At 43.2% G+C, this 25213-nt stretch overlaps 1 protein-coding gene across 1 annotated transcript in view; it reads right to left on the bottom strand.

Moving 5' to 3' along the window:
• The window catches only part of ASTN2 (astrotactin 2), a 627871-nt gene that overhangs the window by 217495 nt on the left and 385163 nt on the right, over window positions 1–25213 (bottom strand). Inside the window, 1 exon segment of the mRNA XM_033137815.1 lies at window positions 12724–12876. Coding sequence (XP_032993706.1) covers window positions 12724–12876 — 153 coding nt within the window.

The raw sequence follows: 25213 nt of genomic DNA, 5'->3' as shown, positions 1-25213 counted from the left end.
GGCGCTCCCGAAAAGTGCCACTTCCGGGATCTGAGAGTGACTAAGCTGGTCACGAACTCTGAGCTCTGCATTGTACATATCTGCACAATAAAACCTGTAAATATACTGGACCTGAGTTGAGGTTTCTTTACTTGTGAGAAGCCAAAGCAGAACCATTACAGTTTCCTTTGTCTTCATTAGGCGATTCACAAGCAGGCCCCGCAACCAAATGCTGCAGTGTAGTGTTTGTCGCTACTTGGCATGTCCAGTGCCCACTGGACCACCGCTGTTTCTTTCTGTTCCTCCCCACCTGCCTCCTACACTGCTGCCTTTTGTATTGCGCAAACCAGGGTTCCCTGACACAAGCTGGTTATCCCCTCATTTTTCAGTGGCCATGCATGGGCTGCAAACTCACTGGCAACTCAGTTAGAACATGCAGTCCTGTATTTAATGGACCTTTAATTACTCAACAGAAATCCCCATGGTTTGTAAAATATAAGTTTATGGGTGACTTTTTGGCCTTCATCCTGAACAATCTGGACCAAGAAAAAGAGAGGTGGGGGGGGGGAGCATCCTTGGTTGAATTATATTCTAGCTCTGGCATCAATTAGATTTTCTGAGGGAGCATTTAATGCCCAGCATTGACTGTTCCCACATACCTGCTCTTCTGCGGGTGCAAAGCAAATGATACTCATGCCTATTTCCTGAGATTGCCCGAAGAACCCTATCAGTTATAGCTCACATTGATCAGTCTGCCTTGAGCAGTAGAGAGGCAATAATTACTGTGAGTTTTAATCAATCCTGCAGCAATTCAGCTGCAGTTCAATTTGTGATCTGCCTCTCTGGTGACATGAGTCTGGGGGAGGGCTAGAAATTATTAGAAAATCAATAGCCACCTCAGCCAATAATTCTTTCTGGATAATCGTGGATGATGCGTCCTTAGTCAATACATCCCCGCAGGAGCTTTCTCCTGGCTGGCTGGCGTGTTGCACGGAGAACAAAGTTTTTGCGTGCATTATTTATTCAGACTATAACACAGCTGAGAAGAAGAAAAACTAGGCAGGAGTCTGAACAAATGCTTCACGTAAGACAAATCATTCACTGATCCCTAGGAAAGATAAGAAAAGCAGTCGAGTCAAACCTCTCCATACATACTGAGGAAACTGATGCCATGGGCAAACCTACAGCTTGGTTGTCAGGAGGAATATGCTACAGCAGGGGTGGGGAACTGAATGTGGCCCTTCAGGCCTCCCTATTAGGACCCTGGAACTTTCCCCTCGCTGGCCCTGCCATGCACAGAATGTGCCCTTGAACTCTGATAATATCTCTAGACTTCCTCGGTGGAGGATACAGAAGGGTGTGTGCATGTCAGGAACTGGCTGGCTCTAAGAGGAGTGGTGGTAGGCACCAGCTGAGGGACCTCCAAGGAAAACCCTAGAGAAGGAAGGCTCAGAGCCAGTGAATTGGTGGTGGGACACAGAAGAGAGGTCAGAGGGAGAAGATTGGGGGGGGGGGATGTCAGACGCTGATGGGGCAACAGAGTTTAGGGAGCAAAGAGAGCTGGTGGCAGGGACCAGTTCACACTCCAAGGCATAGCTGTCAACCTTTCCCCCTTTTTTGCTAGGGAAACTTTTCTCTATACACGAAACAAAATAGAAAATTCTTTCCAGTAGCACCTTAGAGACCAACTGAGTTTGTTCTTGGTATGAGCTTTCGTGTGCATGCACACTTCTTCGGATACCTTGATCTGAAGAAGTGTGCATGCACACGAAAGCTCATACCAAGAACAAACTCAGTTGGTCTCTAAGGTGCTACTGGAAAGAATTTTCTATTTTGTTTCAACTATGGCAGACCAGCACAGCTACCCACCTGTAACTTTTCTCTATACACTTCCTGCATGGAATGCATAATTAAACCAAAAAAAGCTTCTACCGTGTCACCTCTTACTTGCCTATTCTCAAAACCCCAAAGTCCCAAATGATGCAACAGAGAATGGATAAGGCATAAGGGCACACAATCAATCTCCAATGCACAGATATAAATTCCACCTCAAGCACGTTCTCAGAGCTTTGAAGGTATTCCCTCCTCCTAATCAAATAACTGAACTGTACCCACGTAACAGTGAAACAACCGTCAAATTAGTTTGAGAGCTCAGAATGCTCGCTCAGAATGTTTACCTGCATTTATTTATTTATTTATTTAGACATTGGAGCAGGGGTAGTGGTGGTGGTGAAGCTTGATCTTTCATCATTGCCTTGTCATCAGTACAAAAAAAAAAAAAAAAACGAGAAAAGGATGGAGAAAAGAGGTATGGCTATGCTTTTGTCCCCACAGTCAGCAAAAAAAATCCTATAAATGCACAGAAGTACAGATGTGCTGAGTAAGAGGTTGCCATTTCTAACTTGTCCACTTTTCTTGCAGCAGAGCAGCCATTACAAAGGACGTTTTTCAAGGTCACAAGTGGGAAGAGAATCCTACAGTTGCCAAAGCTACACATGCCATCTTGAACAAGCAGCTTGCAAGTGACTGGGGGAACATTCAAACGGTCCAGTTACATAGGCAGAGTAGTGGTAGTGGTGACTGCATGGGTCTTCCCCACAAAACTGTCAGCCTGCTGGAAGGGCAGACGGTGCTGATTCTGTAAGAAAAACCCACACAACCAGGTCCCACTTGTGTGGTCAGATCATCCAGATATTCCCATGTTCGATCCCAAAGAAGCTCAAGTAGAGCTATTCTAAAATGCCTGTGAAACCCTGGTGGGTTGCAGTCAGTCAGTGCAGACAACAATCAGTGCAGGCCCAATAATCTGACTTGGTGTAGGCAGTTTGCCTTATTCTGTCAGCAGCAAAAATGGTTCTCATGTGATTGGGAGAACATGTGAAGGGGCAGTTGGTTTGAGCCGATCGGAAAAAAACAAAAAAACAAAGGAACCCTAGTGCAAAATTATGTCCTGTAATGTTTCCTTTGCATTTCCTATCTGATAGCCAGGAATCTGGTGGTTACCGGTATTCCAAATGATGCCACTGCCATGGTAAATGAACTGAAGGTATGTAGGACTTGGAAAGCAAGATTGAATGAGTCCAAGATGTGAAATACATTGGGCCATTTGCTCCAGAAAACGAACATCCGAGCCATTGCCTGTTTATTTCCACTACTTTCAAAGCTCATTAACAACAAAGGCTGATGATACGGGCTCTACTTTCAAAGATCAGAAATGCCTCATTACTGACACTCTTTCCCAACATGGAAAGGAAAATAAGTGAGCTTAATTGCCTAAAAGGTTTCACTTTTTTATTATTAGTAAGCTCAGCTCCTTTCTTCATTACTACACTTGAAAAAGAGTGTTTTCGTGGAGTGTAAATTGCTGCCTTTTCAAATATTCTATCACACCCTCTAAATATTACAAACCATTTCGTTGGCAATGGTAATAAATGTGCTGTGGAGATGCTCCCGGCACTTACTTCAAAAACACCTGATAGTAAAGAAAGGGGGGGGGGGACAGAAGCAGCAACAAGAAAAGCTTTAGGGATGGAAGCTATAGTAGCCTCTTGCAGAAAAAATAAATAAGAATAGGGGGTGTTAAGTGGCCTTGAATTAAAAAGAATAAAGCATGGGCCTAGATCCAGCGTTGTCTACCCAATAGCACAGGAATCCAGTGTGGCAGTTGCACAAGCAGAAACTTGTTGTGCCACAGATTCCACAACAAAGTTATTGGTTTGTGCATTTTCTTGTGCAACAACATTCCACTGGTGCAAAAAAAAAAAATCACCAGTGCAATAAAAAACACACCGTTAAGTGATTTTGGTTTTACTGCTACATTAGAGAAACACCATCACCTGCAAGGAAACAGCCTGCAGAGGGATGCTGGGAACTAGGCAAAGTTCCCCCTTTAGTACCTTGTTAGCACCATTTGATATCAAAGGAAAACAGCTGCTGCCGCTACTATGGATCAGATTCACTGCATATCAAACATCCTCCTTATCAAATTACCAGCATCCTAAAAAAAAAAAAAAAAAAAAAAAACAGGAGCCAGCAGGGTGCCAGCTTTGGAGGTTAGGTAGCTGACAATGTAGGAGATGAAACCAGCCATGGAGTATTTGAGGGCTGGCTTGGTGCAGCTGGCTCCATTTACCCTCCACACCCTGCCACATAAACACTCAGAGAGGGTCAAATAATAATAATTTTTTTAAAAAAATCTTTCCAGTAGCACCTTAGAGACCAACTAAGTTTGTTCTTGGTATGAGCTTTCATGTGCATGCACACTTCTTCAGATAAACTGAAACGGAAGTCACCAGACCCTTAAATAGAGTGAGGGAGTGGGGAGGGGTATTACTCAGAAGGGTGGCGGGAATGGGTGATCTGGTGACTTCCGTTTCAGTGTATCTGAAGAAGTGTGCATGCACACGAAAGCTCATACCAAGAACAAACTTAGTTGGTCTCTAAGGTGCTACTGGAAAGAATTTTTTATTTTGTTTTGACTATGGCAGACCAACACGGCTACCCACCTGTAACTGGAACTCAGAGAGGGTGCAGGAGAAGAATGCAACGGGCATGTACCCTTCGATCCCAACCTCACCTTTGCGAAGCTACGGTCCTTCTCATGCTGCCCTCCCCAAGCTGCTTTGCGAGGCTGGGAGCTGATAAGATCCCACACAAAACTGTGCAGGGCTGGCTCAGGGAGGGTGGCATGAGCAGCCAAAATGCCCCACCCAAAATGTGCTGGGGGAAATCGCCCTGGCTGCACCCCGCCCCCGCCCATGCTACACCCCTGGATGAAACAAGCCTTGCTGCATGATTGGGGCCACAACTGGATGGCATGCTGAGGCTTAACACAGAAACATAATAACAGAATTGTAGTCATACCTGCTGCAGCACAGGAATCTCAGCTAAACTTAGCTAAGATGAATTCTAAAATGTCTGATGTGTGTTGGAAATGTAAGTCTACGAAAGGTACCTTTTTTCATATGTGGTGGTCATGTCCAGGGGTAAATGCTTTCTGGGATAAGATCTATAATGAGCTCAAAAAGGTAATGAAAATTACCTTTAGTAAGAAACCAGAGGCATTCCTTCTGAGCATGACCAATGAAGAGATACCCAGTCAGGATAGAGTATTTTTTATGTATGCCACAACAGCGGCTAGAATTTTATTGGCAAGAACCTGGAAGGGTGAAGAGATCCCAACAGTGGAAGAATGGCAGATGAAGTTAATGGACTACATGGAACTCGCCGAACTGACCGCTAGAATCCGAGACCAGAGGGAGGAGAAGGTGTCGCAGGATTGGAAGAAATTTAAGGACTATCTGCTTAAATGTGTAAAACTGAATATTTGAATATTTGAGCAGAATTAATCAGAAGAATCGGCTTTAGCAGGTTAAGGTTAGCTAAAATTGTTTAGAAGAAATTTTTATGATAAACGATTTAATTGTAAAAGAGTATTTTAAGATAGTGAGCATAAGATATGATTTATATTGGATTAAGCAATCTAAAGAGTATTAGTAAATGTTAATGGAAAAAGATATAAAGCTACCTAAAACGTTTATATGATACTGAAGGCAGTGGAGGGAACAGGGGAAGTCCCCCTAGTAGAGAAGTTAGAAACAAGAAAAGTACAAAGATAGATGGTGGTCAAGGTTTGTATTTGATTTTCTTTGTTTGTTGTTATTGTTATTGTTTTTATATTGTTAATGTTTATTATGTATTGTGTTTTTATTGTGTTTATGTTTATGTAGTGTTTTTTCTTTGTTCTATTGGAAAATAATAAAAAATCTTATAAAAAAAAAAGGAATCTCAGCTAAACTACCCATGACCGTTGGCCATCCAATATCTGCTTAAAAGCTTCCAAGAAAGGAGAGCCCACAGCTTCCTGAGGGAGACTGATGAGCATCCCCTCAATTCCTTCATCCAAGTCGTTTATAAATATGTTGAACAACAATGGGCCCAGGACAGAACCTTGAGGGACCCCTCTTGTCATTTTCTCACAGGATGACAAGGAACCATTAATGAGTACTCTTTGGGTTCGGTCCATCAATCAGTGACAAATCTGCCTAACAATTACCTCGTTCAACCCACATTTTACCAGCTTCCACAAGAGAATATCATGGAGGACTTCCTCAAAGCCTAACTGAAATCAAGATGCACTACATCCACAGCATTCCCCTGATCCACCAAGCTCAGAACTCTATCTAAAAAAAGAAATGAGATCCATCTGGAATGACTTGTTTTTCAGAAACCCATGCTGAGTCTTAGTAATGACAGCATTCATTTCTAAATGTTCACAGACCTACTGCTGAATTATCTGTTCTAGGACCTTTCCTGGTATCAGTGTCAAGCCCACCAGTAAGTAGTTACCTGAGACTACTCCCCCCCTTTTTTTAAGATGGGGGCAATATTTGCCCATCTCCAGTCTGCAGGACCTTACCTGTTCTCCAAGAATTCTCAAAGATTATAGACAAAGGCTCTGAAATTACATCTGCAAGCTCCTTTTGTACCCTCAGATGCAGCTCATCATTTCCTGGAGATTTGAATTCATTTAAATACTCCCTTCTCATTGAGTATTTCTGACCATGCCCAGAGTGTGTGTCTGACTACAATCAGCTTTCCCTTGCCTCTGTTTCATGAAACGCAAAAGGACATGATCAATTCCTCCCAGGTACAGTCATACCTTGCTGTGGTTGCACTCGCTGCGGGTTGCACGTTTTCGGGTTACGGATGCGCCGAACCTGGAAGTACCAGAACAGGTTACTTTCAGGTTTCGGTGCTTGCGCATGCACAGAAACACTAAATTGTGCTTTGTGCATAAGCACCAAATTGCATCATGCGCGTGCGCAGACGCGGCGCTGTGGGTTACGAACACGCCTCCTGCACGGATCACATTCGCAACCCGAGCGTCCACTGTACTTTCACTTTGTCAATCAGTTCTTCCCTGTTGGTGAGGACCATGTGATCCCCTTGTAGTAAATGAAATTGACAGCAAGGCAACAGCGGGATTTGTCGGATCTTACATTCTTGGTAGAATTTGAGATTGAGTCCCAACTAATATCAAGGAAGTTGAAGTCTCTCATGACTATTGTATCTCTCCTATATGAATGCTTGGTAATCTGCTCTAGGAAGGCATCACTGTAGTCTTGAGTCTGGCTTGGTGGTCTATAGTAGACCACAGTAAGGTCACTGTTGCTTCTATGCCCTACCATTTTCACCCATATACTCACCCATATCTGCTTTTCCATGCCTCCAGGTCATGGATTTCTTCAAAAGTCTACACATCCTTTACATATTCCCCACCAAGAAAGAAAGAAAGAAAGAGCACAGCCAAAGCCCAACAATCAAGATTAAACTGTGGGTGCTGCCAAGGCCATTACCAGCTGGAATGGCTTTAAAAGAGGATCAGGAAAATTCCTGGAGGATATCAAAGGCTATCAGTGGCTGTCAGTCATGATGGCTGTGCTCTGCCTCCATGGTCAGAGGAATCCATGCTCTGAATGCCAGTTTCTGTCTACTGGGTGCCTGGGTGGTTGGTGTGAAAACAGGCTGCTGGACTAGATGGGTCATAGAGCTATCCAGCAGTCTGTTCCCATGACCTAGGACTGACGGGATTTATTAGAGGATTTACAATTAATATCCAAATCCTGAAGCCATCATCTGAAGCTTTTCTCTATGTGCCACCTCTGAAGCAGATCTAGAACATGGAGACAAAAGAATGCACTTTCTCTGTTATTGTTCCCCATTTGTGCAATGCTCTTCTTACTGAAACCTGCCTCTTGCCAGCCTTGTCATTACTTTAGAGCTAGGAAAAGATATATTTTTGTTTTCCTGGGCATTTCTGCAGCATTGAATATATTGCAGTATAATTCTCAGTAGCTTTAAACTACAGTTTCTGTAATTCTTTGGCGAAAGTCATGTGACCAGAGTCCCTCCTTCCTTTACCTTCCAGCCTTGAACTGGCTCCCAACATGAGCTTGACCCGAGGAAGGGGCTTGCTTGGGAGCATTTCATAGAATCATAGAATCGGAAGAGACCACAAGGGCCATCCAGTCCAACCCCCTGCCAAACAGGAAACACCATCAAAGCATTCCTGACAGATGGCTGTCAAGCCTCCGCTTAAAAACCTCTAAAGAAGGAGACTCCACCACACTCCTTGGTAGCAAATTCCACTGCCGAACAGCTCTTACTGTCAGGAAGTTCTTCCTAATGTTTAGGTGGAATCTTCTTTCTTGTAGTTTGAATCCATTGCCCCGTGTCCGCTTCTCTGGAGCAGCAGAAAACAACCTTTCTCCCTCCTCTATATGACATCCCTTTATATATTTGAACATGGCTATCATATCACCCCTTAACCTTCTCTTCTCCAGGCTAAACATACCCAGCTCCCTAAGCCGTTCCTCATATGGCATCGTTTCCAGGCCTTTGACCATTTTGGTTGCCCTCTTCTGGACACATTCCAGCTTGTCAGTATCCTTCTTGAACTGTGGTGCCCAGAACTGGACACAGTATTCCAGGTGAAGTCTGACCAGAGCGGAATATAGTGGTACTATTACTTCCCTTGATCTAGATGCTATGCTCCTATTGATGCAGCCCATTTGGACATAGCTTGGAGAAATGCAAAATCAACAGAGGGACATGACTGAGGGTTGGTTTTTGTTTAATGTATGGCATACATAAAGTTGATGGAAACAATGTTCATCTCCATTAACACTGGAACTTAGGAGATACCAAATGAGATTGATGCAGAATGCCACAAGGTGCTGAGGGTCATTGATTAAGAAAGCTTTAAAATGAGATTAGATAAGTTCATGGAGGGTGATAGGTCTATCAGCAAGGAATGGCTTTGACTGCATCTCATTTTAGCTCTGTTCCTCTGAATAACAACCGGTTTCAGGGAGGTGGGTTTGACATGATTCACAGCAGGGCTCTTTTTACGAAAGGACAGGCGTGAACCACCTCTGTACATAGCAACTTCTATCCTTCTATTCCTCACTGTTTCAATGTCCCTGGAATACCGATATTTGCAGAACTTTTAAATCTTGTCATCTGGCTCTTATTAGCAGCATCTGCATTAATACGTCACCTGCTTTCCAAAAGTAACAACTCTTCCTAAGGCAACACACTACAAATGTTTTACTTAATAAAAAAACAAACAAACCTCTATTTCCTCCTCTCACATTACGCTGGTTTTTTTTAATGCCCTTTACAAGACCAATCCATCTTTTTTTAGCTTCAGATGTTCAAATTCAACTGTCTCCTGAGCATCTTAGCACAAGTCACAATATCCTGCATTTTGCTAAGTGTCCCCCTGAGGCAACCAATGTGCAGAACTCAGAAATGAAGGTCTCAACAGAATGAGGGATTCTCCTTAGTTATAATTTAATATTGCAGGTGCCAGATATACATATATTTTTCAATAAAAATAAAATAAAATAGCCACAATGTATCTATGGGAGTTTGTCTAGCACCATTGTTGCTGATTTATAAAGCCTGACAACTGTTCTCCCTCCTGCTTCCAAATTACTCTCTCAATTTAGCCATTCCTCCTTTCCTGGATGTTAAAACATCCAGCTCTGTATTTTCCCCTTCTCAGGACCTTTTTGCACTGAAGTGGTCTAGCTCTGCCTTGGTTGTTAATGTCACCTGAGACTGCAGGTGGGGCTCACATGAAAAGACTGCTTCTCCATATTAAACACAGCCCTGCGCAGAGAAAACTAGCATGGCAGGGAGAAGACTCTTTAAGACTCCTTCCTTATGACATGCTGGCTTTCTACATGCAAAGATTTAACATTTTTAAATTTATTGTGGTTTGAAGGATCACTTAAATATGTAAGCCCCACGCCCCCCACCCCACCTGTAGTCTGAAGTGATAAAGCCAGGAAAGAGGTTGACCACCACAGTGAGGACCATTTTCAGAAGGATGGATCTGTAAGGTAATAAAAGAATTCTGGGAAATGACATGTAATGAACTGGGGGGGTATGTTTAAAATTATATTGGAGGGGGGAGAGGCTTTTTAAGGAATTATAGGTGCAGAATTACCAAAGGAGCAAAAGAACCTAATCATGTACGCAACGACAGCCACTAGGATGCTGATAGCCAAGAGCTGGAAAGATGACAAGGTTCCTACCAGAGTGGAATGGCAGAACAAATTGCTGGACTGTGCAGAAATGGCAAAAATGACCGGGGAAATCAGAAATCAGGAAGACCAAAACTTGAATAAAGAATAGGAGAAATTTATACTAGATCTGGAAGACCACTGTAAGAATTTGAACTCGTTAGTAGGTTTAAAATATCTCTTGTAAGGTAACCAAGACTTTGGATATAATGGATAACTGGAAAATTGGAGTGACATATGATATGCAGTAAAGGTAAAGGTAAAGGGACCCCTGACCATGAGGTCCAGTTGTGGACGACTCTGGGGTTGCAGCGCTCATCTCGCTTTATTGGCCGAGGGAGCCAGCGTACAGCTTCCGGGTCATGTGGCCAGCATGACTAAGCCGCTTCTGGCGAACCAGAGCAGCGCACGGAAACGCCATCTACCTTCCCACCAGAGCGGTACCTACTTATCTACTTGCACTTTTGACGTGCTTTCGAACCGCTAGGTGGGCAGGAGCTGGGACCAAGCAACGGGAGCTCACCCCATTGCAGGGATTCGAACTGACAACCTTCTGATCAGCAAGCCCTAGGCTCTGTGGTTTAACCCACAGCGCCACGCGCCCCCCTACCCTACTTTCCCAAAAATTTCTTTCTGTGTAACTGTGGGACTTGCTACCCGAAAGGTCAAAATAAAATTGAATCTACATATTTAAATAACTTTTGTCTAGCACTGAAGTAGAGATTTTTTTAAAAAGAAAAAATAACCAGTTAGCAAAGAAGAGTGAATTACAGGTATAGCATTGACCAGATGGCAGCCCAAGCTCTATAAATACAGAGAGATATGCTGGAAGTGGGATGAGAGACAGACAGTCAGATGCACTTTGTTTTCACTCCTAGCTTCAGCCAAATCACAGGCAGCATCGTGTAGATGTGCTCTCTCTCTCTCTCTCTCTCTCACAAACAAAAAGATAGAGTGAGTTTGAAAATAATGATGTGACAGGCTGGGTGCAAAGAGAAAGTGAGAAATTTTGCTTAGAAGAACAACGTGTCTGGAGGTATGATATCAATTGCACAGAAACTGCACTGAAGCCAGAGGGGAATGCAACTTATTATTATTATGTATGCAATTAGTTCTGGATACCAGGAGTGGGGTCACCACAGACCAGGGCACAGACTGAGAAGAAAAGGGACACCCGAGCAACTGGTGCAGGAGAGACCTTTCCAATGGCAACAGAGGCAAAATGTATGGGTGTTTCTCTCCTGAAAGGATTGGCCTCATCTGCTTCCCTATCCCACCTCAAACAAATATTTCAAAATGGAAAAAAGGGGGCTGAAGTAATGAAAAGGGAAAGATGGCAAACGTAGACTTCTGTGACTTCAGGGTGCATCGTTCTACCAAATGCTGAGAAGTGTGCACTAGGCATCAAATTTGCGAAAGTGTTTGCTCTTCATAGATAACAATTGAAAACAGAGAGAACTGGAAGAAACACCTGCATTTCCACACACACACCCCTCAATATATACATACACACCTTTTTGTGTGGATGTGTAGGTGTTTTTGCTTGCAAACTCTTTTTCACACACAAATGGCACCACCAGGCTCATGAAGTCTGCATCCCTTTCAGTACAGATGCAGCTACTTTGAGGGAGGGTAGGGGAGGGAGGAATCCTATCCCCCCTGGATGACATGGATTTCAATTCCCGCTTTCAGCACCCCACACAATGTAAATAGAGAGGCGGGGCTGCCATTTATCATCAGTTTCTTGGTAGAGCATGAGCCTCGTAATCTCAGGGTTGTGGGTGTGAGCCCCAGATTCCTGCATTGCAGGGGTTGGATTAGATGGCTCTCAGGACCTTTTCCAACTCTAGGATTCCATGAATCACTTCTAGTGTCATAATGCATATTGACTTCTAAAAGTGGTCCAGTACAGTCGTCATCCCTCTCTCCAGATGACAATATCTGAAAGGCACAGATTGTAGGGTAAAGTGTCAGACAAATTGGGGGAGGAGGGACAACGGGAGAAACAGTCACTGAAAAAATAAAGCTGTTTGATTTAAGCAACTTTGTACATTGTCAGTGACATAAATATCCTCAGTAATCAAATCAAGAACAGTCTGATGTTTCCAACACTTTGCTTGTTGCAGGAAGGGGGGAAGAGAAAAACAACAACAATGGCACTGAAGAGTTGGAAGGGACTCTGAAGGCCATCTAGTCCAAATCCCTGCAATGCAGGCATCTTTTTGAGGAAGGAGATTTGCAAGGACCTGGAGAAAGAAACCCTTTGAATTTGTGCACAGCGATGCTTAAAGCATGTCAACAAAGTGATGAAGCCAGGATACTAATAAGCACTTTCTGTTGGAAGTTTTAACATTTAATTAATTACACTTGCCTTTCTATAGCAGTTATGTTGAGGATGCACATCTCCCCGTTTTTACCAGGTCACTTTTGCACTCCCAGTCGCCAAATTAGAGAATGAGAGTGCAGGATGCTACTGCCTGGCTAATCCCTAAGTTGGACAAGCAACCTTAGCATACAATGCGTGCTCAGGATACCATCACCTAGCTGAACCCTAGGTAGGATCTGAACGCCGGTATTAACCAAATCATTTCCCCCGCCCCCTAGCCTCATATGCTGTTTCTCTTTCTGAGGAATTCAGAGGTGTACATACCACGCAGCCCGTCGAATCCACTTTGCGGTCTGACACACACTTGAAGTTTCGGGTGCAGCCACCATTGTTGCGCGAGCAGTCTCGAACTGGCCCGAAGGAGGAGAGAAGGTCATTGATGGTTTCGAAATAGGTTGACAGCATTGCTTCTTCCCTTGGGGGAGAAAGGTGCTGTTAAAACTAGCTCAGTGTGCCCACTGGTGAAGCTAAGGGGGGGGGGGTTGAAATTAAAGCTACTTATATGAGGAGGGTGGGATTTTTTGTTGTTGTTCTTTTTCTGTTCTTTGTATTGCTGCCAGATACAAAGATCACACGAGGCTTTTCTTTCAGAGGTGATAAACTATCAAGTTAAGACCTCAAATACACATGGGGCCTCAATTCCCTGCACACAGAAAAATAGAGTGATTGAGTTTTAGACAATAGCAATTCCTTCTCAACATGCTAATCTAGTTCCCATGTGCTGTTTTGGAGTTGTTTTAACTGCATGAAAGAACAGCCCCACTAGTTTAACAAGCACAAATAAACAAATCAGTTTCGGGAATCATCTTGTTGCATACACCCCAATATCTGAGTGGAGAGAAACTCCAGGAGTGCCTCAGCTCACCCAGGGTTCTATTTCCTTGGAATGAAGGTCAGTGGAGACTGCGGTGTCTTTACCATACATAGTTTTATTTACACATATATCCACCTGAGCACAGGATAGAGGGGCTCACCAATTAATGCCCCAGCAGATCTTACTTTCCCATTAGGGTTCCAGGGATCTCAAGCTTCCAGCATCAGCCAACCCCCCCCCCGCAAAAAAACCTCACATACTGTACATACACACACACACACCCTTGCCCTTTTATTCCCCATCCCAGGATGAAGTGGCATTCAACCAGGTGTGGTAAGAAAAGGCCCAGTTATGTGTCTTAGATATGTAAATCATCATACTTATCTGGCCAGGTAATGCCATTATCAAAATTGTCTGGCTGGTTCTGCAGCCTCTCCTACTAGATTCTAAACAAATACCCAGGATCACCCAGACTGACCCTCCAAACCTGTAACACTGTATTTAAAAGTCTACCTTTAAAGAGGTGGGGGCTTTCAGTTTCTGTCTAAAAGACAGCAAAAAGGGAGCCTGTCAAATCTCCATCAGGAAGGTATTCCAGATGGCACCACTAAGACCGCCCTATCTCTCATGCTTGCTCACATAAAGGCACAGAGTGTCCAAAAGTGTCTTAAAACACAAGAGGGTCCATATGGGAAAAGGAGGCCTTTGACGTAATCAGGTCAATGATGGTCCAGAATTTTAAAGGCTAAGAATAACACTGAGAGAGTGGCAGAGTCTGGTGGCAACAGCTGGATAGAGAAAGGGTCACCCTTTTCTTTTCTTTTTTTTTATAAAAAAGTATTTTCAAAGTTTCGAAAAGGAAAAAAAACAACACAATTTTTTAAACACATGTTTACAGTAAACCATAGTCCATATCAGTAACTTTATGGGGTTCCCTGAACCCCCGGACTTCCCTCCACCCCTCCCTTGGCTTCCAAAATGTATCTTCCTTAGTCGTCCGCAAATGGGCCCCTTTATCTTTTTAGTTGCATTTATCCAAATTATTATACTTAATTTTTATCCTTTGTTATTTTAAATCACAAGTGCTACGTCAATCCTGCTAACGTTTTTAGATTTTTACAGTGTTCTTTAATATATTCTACAAAGTTATGCCATTATTAAATTTATTATCTTCTTGGTGCCTGATCTTCCCGGTCAGCCTTGCCAGCTCCGCATAGTCCATCATCTTCATTATCCATTCTCGTTTCGATGGGGCTCTTTCTTCTTCCCATCCCTGGGCAAATAGTATTCTTGCTGCTGTCATCGCATACATAAACAGTGCTTTCCTACGTAAAGTAGGGCCACCCTTTTCAAGCAAGGTGAAAAGTGTCACTTGCTGCTGCAGCCACTAAGGCAGAAGGCTTGGTGGACTTGACTGAGCAGCTGGATGTATTAAATATTAACCTCGTCAGAGTATGAGTGAGTGAGAACAGACGAGAGGGAAACCAAGTGTTCAAATGAGATGAACAAGCTGGCATTCTCCTTCTTTTGCCACAATGAAAGAAAGCAGAAAAAAGGGCTGTTATGTATCAGGCAGGATTCTTCCATTGAACCGTTTGATACGATAGAAGGATTATTATTTAAATATGAAGGTCTGACAAGAGCAGGTGACAATGAAACAGGAGAGGGCTGACTGCCATACCCAGAGGAAGCTGAGAACAAAAGGTTGCTTTGGAGAAAACTGCTGGCAGGTCCTCCAAGCAAAGCCTCTGAGCACATGGGGAAGAGACTGATGTGCGTGAAGGAGACAAACCAGACCTTTTCCTGCCACATTCCATGCCCCAGGGATCTTCTAAAGGGCTGCTTGTTTTGAGCGATTCTACACACATTTCACTTTTTTTCTGGAATACTGTGCCTGCTGCAGAAGCAGTGAACAGGGCGTATCAAAAATTTACTTATGAAAATATATATCCATTTGTGTGTCACACAGACACAACTGCACGATGAGAGGGATGAATCAATAACTTACCCATCTATCAGAAGACAAACAGGGGAAAAGGTGGGGGGGGGGAGTCAGCCCACTACTGGAATAATCAGGCAGACAGAGGGCCCCTTCAGTCAACCTATTTAATTCAGCATCCATCCTGATTTGCTTGCACAAAGCTTGCAGGAATGTTAGATTATATTAAGTCTTTATTGAGCATTTGTTCTGATTTGTTTGCAGGGCAGTTAGATGACAATGAGCATTCATCATAATTTACTTGTGGGGCACTTACACATCTTTCTGTTAATCATTTTGTTCATCTCACACTTTTCAATGCATTTCACTGTCACTTCCCAAATCTAAAATGAATGGATGAATGAATGAATGAATGTGGATTTGTTGAGCTAGGGAAGTGCAGCCCATTCATCCATCTAAAATGTGCAAATCTAAAGTTCCAGTATGGACTGGAACCCTTCTGGGAAAATACTAACAGTCTGGGGGACATGAGACAATGAATACAGAAGCTGGGAAGGAAATTGGGATATAGAAGGGAGGTAGGGAGAGTATATAGCTACAGGGAAACCAAGGAATCACTGCTACCAAAAAAAAAAAAAACCCCACAAGGGCAGCCTGGCCATATAGCTTTATAACATAAAACTATCCAGCCTTTATGGCTGACATGCATCTGAGAAGTGCCTGCAACAGTGTTCCTCCAACAAACATGAAATCAGGCAGGAGAACTTCTTTGGTTTCGTATGCCTGTCCTGTGGCTTTGATTCAGAGGACATATTCACAGCATACATTAATAAGCACTCTAATATCATTTAGTTCCCCAAAATATTCCTGGGAACTGCAGTTTGTAAGGGCACTTAAGTCACCTTCTCAGAAAAAAAAGTCTTCTGGGCATTCTGGCTCAACTCTGGTTTGGATACCTATACCAATGTAGATGAAGGGTTGTGCCCAATACTAATTCTACTCAGAGTAGGCCCACTGAAATTAATGAGCTGAATCTGACATAAGACCATTGATTTCAATGGGTCCAGTCTGAGTAAAACTTAGTTGGACACAACCCCAGGTGTCCCATGTTCAGATAAGCCCAGTTGTAGAGGTACTGAGTAAGGGGAACATGCAGAAAAAATACTGTTCTCAAAATCCCAGAGCCATCAGCTATATGCCCAAGTAGGTAGTTAGAACCCTAGAGGAGTGTCCCCATTCATGCTTTCTGCTAACGGCCAACAGAGGCACTCAGGATGACACACTGGAAACCTTCTGAGCAGGCCAGGACACAAAGTGAGGTGACCACCTCAGGCAGCAGGATCCATAGGGACAACAGATTCCAACTTAGATCAAGATCTGAGTGATATAGGAATCCAAGACAAAATGTAGCCCTATAAGTAAGGTGGTTCCGTTTTTTATTGGGAGGGGGGTACCTACCAATGCCAGGACTGCAAGTCCTCAGATTACGCTATGTCATAGCAACTTGTTTGCCTCCAGTCTGGTATCAGCTTCATGGCTGAGTGGGAGTTTGAAGCTGGCATCTCTTTATTTTTATTTTATTTATTGAATTTACGGTATATACCGCCCTATACCCGGAGATTATAATAACTATAACAGGCATAGGCAATCTCCAACCCTCCAGATGTTTGGGACTACAATTCCCACTATCCCTGACCACTGGTCCTGTTAGCTAGAGATGATGAGAACTGTAGTCCCAAACATCTGGAGGGCCGGAGTTTGCCTATGCCTGAACTAGAAGCATGGAGTGGGAGTCTACTCTTAGTCAGGGATGGGTGAATCAGTCCATTTCAGTTTCTCATCTTTCCAGTCTTAAATTTAGTTCTCCACATTTCTACAGAAGTTTACATTCTTCTTTTGGAAAAGGAAAAAAAAAAAGTTCCCATGAAAATTCAGTAGCATTTTAGTGCAAATTATCTTAACATACATACCATGTTTTCCCAAAAATAAGACACTGTCTTATATTATTCTTTTCTCAAGAAAACACACTATGGCTTATTTTTGGGGGATGTCTTATTTTAACCGCTCTGTGTCGGTACATTGCATAGCCATGCCTATCCAGGCCGTCTTAAGGGAGGTGCTGCATCACTATGTCTTATTTTTGGGGTATGGCTTATATTGTGCAAATGCATAGAAATCCTGCTATGGCTTATTTTATGGGTATGTCATATTTTCGGCAAAACATGGTACTTGCATGTGATTTTGCCTAATGTACAGATTTTTGCAAAGTAGTTTCTCCTAATGCATGTCTGTGCATTACTCTTGAATGAGGTAGGTTTGCTTTTAAATGTGAACTGAATCAAATTTCTCCCTCCCTCCTCTTAATACTTAGGGATGCATTTACATGTGATGCTGCCACAAAAGACAGCAATGATCCCTTTCCAGACCCATGTTTCCATTACTCTCTAAGCCAGGGGTCCCCAGACTAAGCCCCGCGGGCTGGATGCAGGCCGAGGGGCTCATTTATCCGCTCCCCACCGCCCGCTCTTACCGGCACAGCGCAGCTGCCCACTTTCGGGTCAGCGGAGCACCGGAAATAGCTTATGTGCATGTGCAAGCGTCATTTCCGACACACTTCCAGGTCTGCGGAGGCCCGTGCACCCGAAAATAGCGTGTCGACCCGAAAGTGCGCTGAAAATAGCGTGTGGGCATGTGCTCCCCTGCCCTCCGGCCCACCGCGTGATCAGTGCTGGAGGAAGTCTGGGGACCCCTGCTCTTAGCCAGGTACCACAAGCATGATGTAATGCCTTAGAGGCAGTGATCCTGATTTAAATGGCTAAACTTCTCTCCATAACCCTATGATTCAGGGAGAGAGGGGTTGGGGGGTGGGAAGGAAGGAGAAGATGGATGAGGAGGACTTGTTACGGTATGGTATTGCCATAGGAGCCAACAACTGCACCAACTACACCAGCTGCTTCTCCAACCTTATCTCAGTCAGCAGTAGAAGAAAGAAAGTGGGAATGGCAGCTCCAGTTATATAGGAGACAGCAAAGTCTATGGGGAACTCGTACACCAGAAACCCAAGGGCTGCAGAATTCATTCCATGAGCCCAATGCGGGTTTGGGTGGACACATTTTATTAGTATATTGATCCTGTGCCTTTCGGGCAGCATTTTCTTTCAAGGCGACTTACAATTCAAATTCAAAGAAAAGTGCAATATATTTGGGTGTGGATATGGGTGGGTGCATGTGGGGGGCATCTTTTATGCCCTTACATTCCAGGATCCAGGTGCTTCCCTCCAAAGGGAGGAGGCAGAGAGAGCTGCAGGTGGCCTTAGGGACAAGTGACTGATAAAGATGTGAGGATCTGACTATTTTCAAAAGCAGGCCACCCCACTGCTACCCCCATATGATACCCAGAAATGCAGCATGTTGCTTTTCAAACTAAGGGGTGATTTCAAAGCGGTTTGTGTGATCCGGGCAAAGTGGGGAGAACTGAAGTTCAAAGTGAGAAGTCGCACAAGGCACAATTATGGAAGCCTTCAACAAATCAGTTTCCTAACATGTTGGCACTCTCAAAGGAGTGAAGTCAAATTGCCATGTTAGCAGCACTGAAGTTATCTCTTTGGGCAGCAAGCCTGGGCTGTGAGTATGGAGGTCCTGGGCTTCCCAGATAGCAAGACCCCGCTCTCGGTGTCACTGATGTGGTCCAAAGGAAAGTAGAACAATATGTTTGGCACCATCTTGGCTGCAAGAGGTGATGGAAGGAGGTACATAAGATGCAATCCAACCATCTTCCAGACCCCACTCCAGATCTGTGTAGGATTTACTCCTTGGCCTTTTCTTTTCTTTTCTTTTCTTTTCTTTTCTTTTCTTTTCTTTTCTTTTCTTTTCTTCTCTTCTCTTCTCTTCTCTTAGATGGGGTACCTTCCGGAGTTAATGAACTCCATCTGCTTCTCACTTCCCTCTAAGGTATGTGTAGAAACCACCTTCTTGTCAGTTGGACTCATTATTGGTGTGATTTGCTCAATCTGCCAGAATTGTCTTGGCATGCAGGGGAAGTCCACAACTCACCAAGGGTTTAAGACCCATCAGCTACCTTTAGTTGGTTTGGCTGCCCAGTCAAAGTCATTTTCAAGGGTTTGGCCACTGTTGCACGCTGACAGTTTCTAGGAGCCACAGGTGAGAGCTGAGTGCAGGGTGTGGATCAAAGGTGTACAAACTACCCCAGAAGAAACACAATGTGTCCCCCACCAAAGGTACTACCCCTCCCCTCCTAACACCCCATACTCCAAACAACTGCATCACAAAATACACAAGAAACAAAATAGGAAATTCTTTCCAGTAGCACCTTAGAGACCAACTGAGTTTGTTCTTGGTATGAGCTTTCGTGTGCATGCACACTTCTTCAGATACACACGAAACAGCATGCACACGAAAGCTCATACCAAGAACAAACTCAGTTGGTCTCTAAGGTGCTACTGAAAAGAATTTCCTATTTTGTTTCGACTATGGCAGACCAACACGGCTACCCACCTGTAACTACACAAGAAACAGAATACTGGACGTGAAGTCCAATTCAGCACACATCAAGAAAGCTACTCATACTGCAGGGACTTTGTAAGTTGTTTTATACCAAGTTGGATGCTGTGTCTGTCTAGCCCTATACTTCCTACTTTGCTAGTCTCTCCAGAGCCGCAAACAGAGGAAGCATTTTTTCCTCCCAGAGTTTCCATACCCACGCAAGCCAAGGACAAGTTTCAGGTGCAACTACGAATTTCTCTCCATCTGCCAATACTTGCTGGTTTCCTTGGCAACCAAGAATTTGGTGAAAAGTTTAAGACAAAGTATGTGACTTCGCATGTACATGACAAACTCCAACAGTACAAGAGCTCTGTAAATTACATGTCTGCAAAGGTCTTAAAGGCCTGCTGCAATTACTCAGTGTGTTCAGTTTCACAGCAGGTGACACCTTTTTAAAAAAGATCACACATTCAAAGAAAGCCTGCAGTGGGGTGATAAAACTCACAACTCTTGCTTAGGAGTTTGCTAAATACAATAAACTATTGCTATTAAGTCAGTGAGGTTAACTGACACAGTGGTTCCAAGAATTGAGGGCAACTAGGAGACAGAGAAATCAGACAAGGGCAGGTGAAGCAAGTGTAAGAAGTGTATTCCCTTTCCGCAAGATCTGTCGTGGCTCACATGGCTAATAATGTTATTGCAAATTTATAAGCCCAGACAACCCGAGAGACCGTACAGTGGGTTACAAGACTACTTTACAGGGTTGGCACTTCAACAGCAAACTTCCCTAATGCCATAGTTAGAATCATACAATTATTGTCTTCCTGGGTTTCATGATACACAGGCAAGGGAAAGCTGAGTTTAATCAGACATGCATTCTGGACTTCAAGAAAGCCGGTTTCAAAAAGCTGAAGGAGCTACTGGGTGAGATCCCATGGTCATAAATACTCAAAGAGAAGGGAGTTCAAGATGGATGGGAGTTTCTAAAAAGAGAAATATTGAAGGCCCAAATGCAGACAATTCCAACTAAAGGAAATTGGGAGGCATCTAGGGAAACCAGTGTGGCTGCATAAGGAGCCAACAGATGAGCTGAGAATTAAGAAGGGCATGGATAAGAAATGGAAGAATGGGGAAATCACATGAGTAGCCAACAGTTGCAGGGGCAGGTCAGGGGGATTAAAGCTCAGAATGAGCTCAGGCTTGCAAGAGAGGTTAAAAAGCTGTGGCTGGGACTGCCAGTTGCTTTGTTTGGAGAGAAATATTCTATCCTTTCCCAGACTGAGGAGGGAAATGGCAAATCTCTGAAACTTGTTGATTCAGCCAACCAGCGGAAATGAGAGGACTACTGTTTATCTGGAATTGCCTATTATGGGATGGAAGGCAGGAGCAGAGACAAGGAAGGAGTTAACCTTGAGACCACAGTCCACAGCTCCGCCCCAAACCATGCTGGGAAGAATGAGAAGAATGCAGCCCAAGGATGTCACAGAAAGAGACATAAGGGACAGACATACAAGGCCAATGAAATCAACAACTGGATTTGTTAGACTTGACACACACAGACTGAAAAGAAAAGAGCTATTGTTCCCCACTTGAAGTTTTATGAAAAGTTAAATAATAACACAAACAAAAATAATTAAGAATGCAATGCAACGGTTGACTAAGTGATAATTTTGTAAAATTGAATGTAACTAGAAGTAAATAAGAATATGAAATGCAGTAATATCAGATGATAAGGACGCATCAAGAACAGTGTGCGGGAAACCACTCAAATCAAATTGTAATTTGGAAATAATTGGTATCATTTATATAATTGGGTTAAAATTGGAAAATCAATAAAAACAATTGGCTAATAATAATAATAATTACAACAACAAGTCCTTGGGAAGTCCTAATGGAAGTGATGTTTGATGTATGTATAAAATTGATGTTTGATGTGTTGTTGTTGTTGTTCAGTCGTGTCCGACTCTTCGTGACCCCATGGACCAGAGCACGCCAGGCACGCCTATCCTTCACTGCCTCTCACAGTTTGGCCAAACTCATGTTAGTAGCTTCGAGAATACTGTCCAACCATCTCATCCTCTGTCGTCCCCTTCTCCTTGTGCCCTCCATCTTTCCCAACATCAGGGTATTTTCATAAACATAAAAATGTATTATTTGATGTATGTATAAAATTGTGGAAAATGCATGTTAATAATAATAATAATAATAATAATAATAATAATAATAATAATGGTTTCTTCAGAGGAAGAACAATCAAGTGCTACACCCTTTGCATGGAGAAGACAGAAAAATGCTACTGGGTGACAAAGAGAAGGTAGAACTGCTTAAATATCATAGGAGCATACAGTTGGAAGGGACCATGAGTGTCATCTAGTCCAATCTCCTGAAATGCAAGAATCTTTCACCCAATGTGGGGCGTGAACCCATTACCCTGACATTAAGAGTCTCATGCTCAGCACCTACTTTGCCTCTGTCTTCACCCAAAATGAAAGCAATCCCAAACCTGGTGATAACAGAACAACTGATATAAGGAGGAAGCTGCAGCTCAAGATAGGAAAAGAGGTAGTAAGCAAACATCTAGCTAGTTTAACTCCATCTCCAGGGCTTGGTGAGTTCCATCCAAGGGAGTTAAAGGAGCTTACAGATACAATCTCAGAGCTTTTGTCTATGATCTTGGATAATTCTTGGAGAACAGGTGAGGTCCCAGCAGACTGGAGATCAGCAAATGTTTTCCCTATCTTCAAAAGGGGGGGAAAGGAAGACCCAGACAACAACCAACCGGTGAGCTTGACATCAAAATGAGGGAAGGTCCTAGAACAGATAACTGAAGAGTCGGTCTGTGAGCACTTAGAAAAGGATGCTGTGATTACTAAGACCCAGCATGGGTTTCTCAAAAATAAGTCATGCCAGACCAATAAGATTTCTTTTCTTTTTTTATGGAATTGGTGGATCAGGGAAATGCTGTGGATGTAGTGTATCTTGATTTGAGTTAGGTTTTTGACAATGTCCCCCATGATGTTCTCTTGAGGAAGCTGATAAAATGTGGGTTGAACAAGGTAACTTTTAGGTGGATTTATAGCTGGTTGACTGATCAAACCCAAAGAGTACTCATTAATGGTTCTCTGTCATCCTGAAGAAAAGTGATAAGTGGGGTGCCACAGGGTTCTGTCCTGGCCCCATTGTTGTTCAGCGTCTTTGTAAGTATACAGTAATACCTCCACAAACGTCCGCCTCATCTAGCATCCATTCCGGCGAATGTCCGCGGCAAACCCAGAAGTACCAGAACGGGTTACTTCCGGATTTGCCACTTACGCATGCGCAGAAGCACAAACCGCTCCGCACATGTGTGGAACGGATCCTTGTTCCAAAACAAGGTACGACTGTACTTGGATGAAGGAACTGAGGGGATGCTCATCAAAATTGCAGATGACACCAAAGTGGGAGGGGTACATAATGCTGCAGAGGAAGATTCAGAATTCAAAATGAACTTAACAGATTGGAGAACTGAGCCCAAGCAAACAAAATGATTTCAATAGGAACAAATGTCAAGTTCTACACTTAGGCAAGAAGAACTAGATGCACAAATATAGGATGGGGGACACCTGACTTACTGGCAGTACATGTGAAAAGGATCTAAGGGTCTTGGTGGACCACAAGGTTAATATGAGTCAACAGGGTGATGCAGCAGCAAAAAAAGGCTAACACTATTCTAGGCTGCATCAACAGAAGTACAGTGTGCAGATCAAGGGAAGTAATAGTACCACTCCATTCTGCTTTGGTCAGACCTGGAATACTGTGTCCAATTCTGCCCATCACAATTTAGGAAGCATTTTGACAAGCTGGAACGTATGCAGAAATGGGCAACTAAGATGATCAAGGATCCAGAAGTCAACCCTTGTGATGAACAGATGTAGGAGATTGAGATGTTTAGCCTGAAAAAGGGGAGACTGAGAAGAGATATGATAACCAGCTTTAAATATCTCAAGGGCTGTCACATGGAAGATGGAGCAAACTTGTTCTCTCCTGCTCTGGAGGGTAGAACTCAAACCAATGACTTCAAGTTGTAAGTCAGGAGATTCTGAGTTAAAATCAGCATAAACATTCTGACAGTAAGAGCTCTTTAACAGTGGAACAGTCTTCCTGGGGAGGTTGTGAACTGTCCTTCCTTTGAAATTTTAAAGCAGATATTGGATGGTCATCTGTCATGGATGCTTTTGTTGAATTCCCTGCATTGGAGAGGGTTGGACTAGATGGCCCTCTGGGTTACTTCCAACTCTATAATTATTTCATTCTATTTCAAGGCAGATGTGAAAAGTCATGGCTTGGAAAAATAGCAGCTATTGTATCAATTATTAACATCAACATTTTTCTATACATAGCAGGGTTGTACGTGGGATTTGTGGAGCCTGAGGGAAAGAACACAAGAGTTTACCTACACAATACAGCAAAGTTAAGAAATGGAAAGTTAATGCAACAATATACGAGAACTGGAATCTGACTTTAGAATTGCAGTATTGTTACAAAGGTAGGATGCCACCCCAACCTCTGCCAAGCTGTGGCAAGATTCCAGGAGGTTCCAGGCACTCTGTGTTCCAGTGTGAACAGGACATGGTCGAGTCTGTCAGGCCTTTAGAAATATGGTTTAATAACACATATTTACACCTTTAGTCTACAAACAGAAAGTCTAGATTTTGCAGCCTGGTCATCTCAAGAAGTGCTTGTTTCCCACAGCAGCGAAGCACTGGAATCCAAGCCATCTCTCCCAGCCTGTTATCAGTCAGCCTGCCAAGATCATTCTGGCCTTTTCTCAAATATTCCTAGCCTAGTGCCAAATGCCCCCAAATTCTTCCTATGACAACACACTCAGTTACCTTGGCAACCTTCCAAATCCCCCCCAATCTCTGTTCACTTTTTACAGATGTTCTACATTCACATCCACCCCAGTACAAACAATACATTTAACATCAACTTCCATTCCATCCTTACAAGGTTGATTTTATTTGTCCTTTACTGCTGCATATTCTAAGTATTCCATATTCTGTCTTTTTCAGTTTTATCTCAGCTCACTTTATACTGCTGAATTCACTGTAATCCTGCAACAATTTAATGTTTACAATGATTTTTCAAATATTCTATAAATGATTTGCAGCCTTCCTTAAATATTCTTTCTTCCTGGTCTCTTAGCCATTTCTGTGTATTCAATCAACTGCATCTGCCATTCCTCCCTTGTTGGAATTGCACCCTCTTTCAGTTTTTGAGCATATACTATTCAGACTGCTGTGGTTGAGGATAAAAACTCCCCCCCCCCGATCTCTAGGGACGTCTAAATTAGTAAATCTTAAAAGAAAGCCTTCTGGTCTTTTTACAAAAGACGTTTTTAAAACTTTTTTTCTCCATTTCATTGTAGATCATCTCCCAGAAGCCCTTAGCCATTTCACATGTCCACCACATTTGATAAAAAGTACATTCCTTCAGGTGTCTGATTCTGATTTGTACATC

Source organism: Lacerta agilis, chromosome Z (assembly GCF_009819535.1).
Source record: "Lacerta agilis isolate rLacAgi1 chromosome Z, rLacAgi1.pri, whole genome shotgun sequence".
NCBI lineage: Eukaryota > Metazoa > Chordata > Lepidosauria > Squamata > Lacertidae > Lacerta > Lacerta agilis.
The sequence above is the reverse complement of the archived record's forward strand: the minus strand, read 5'-3'. Positions and strand labels throughout refer to the sequence as shown.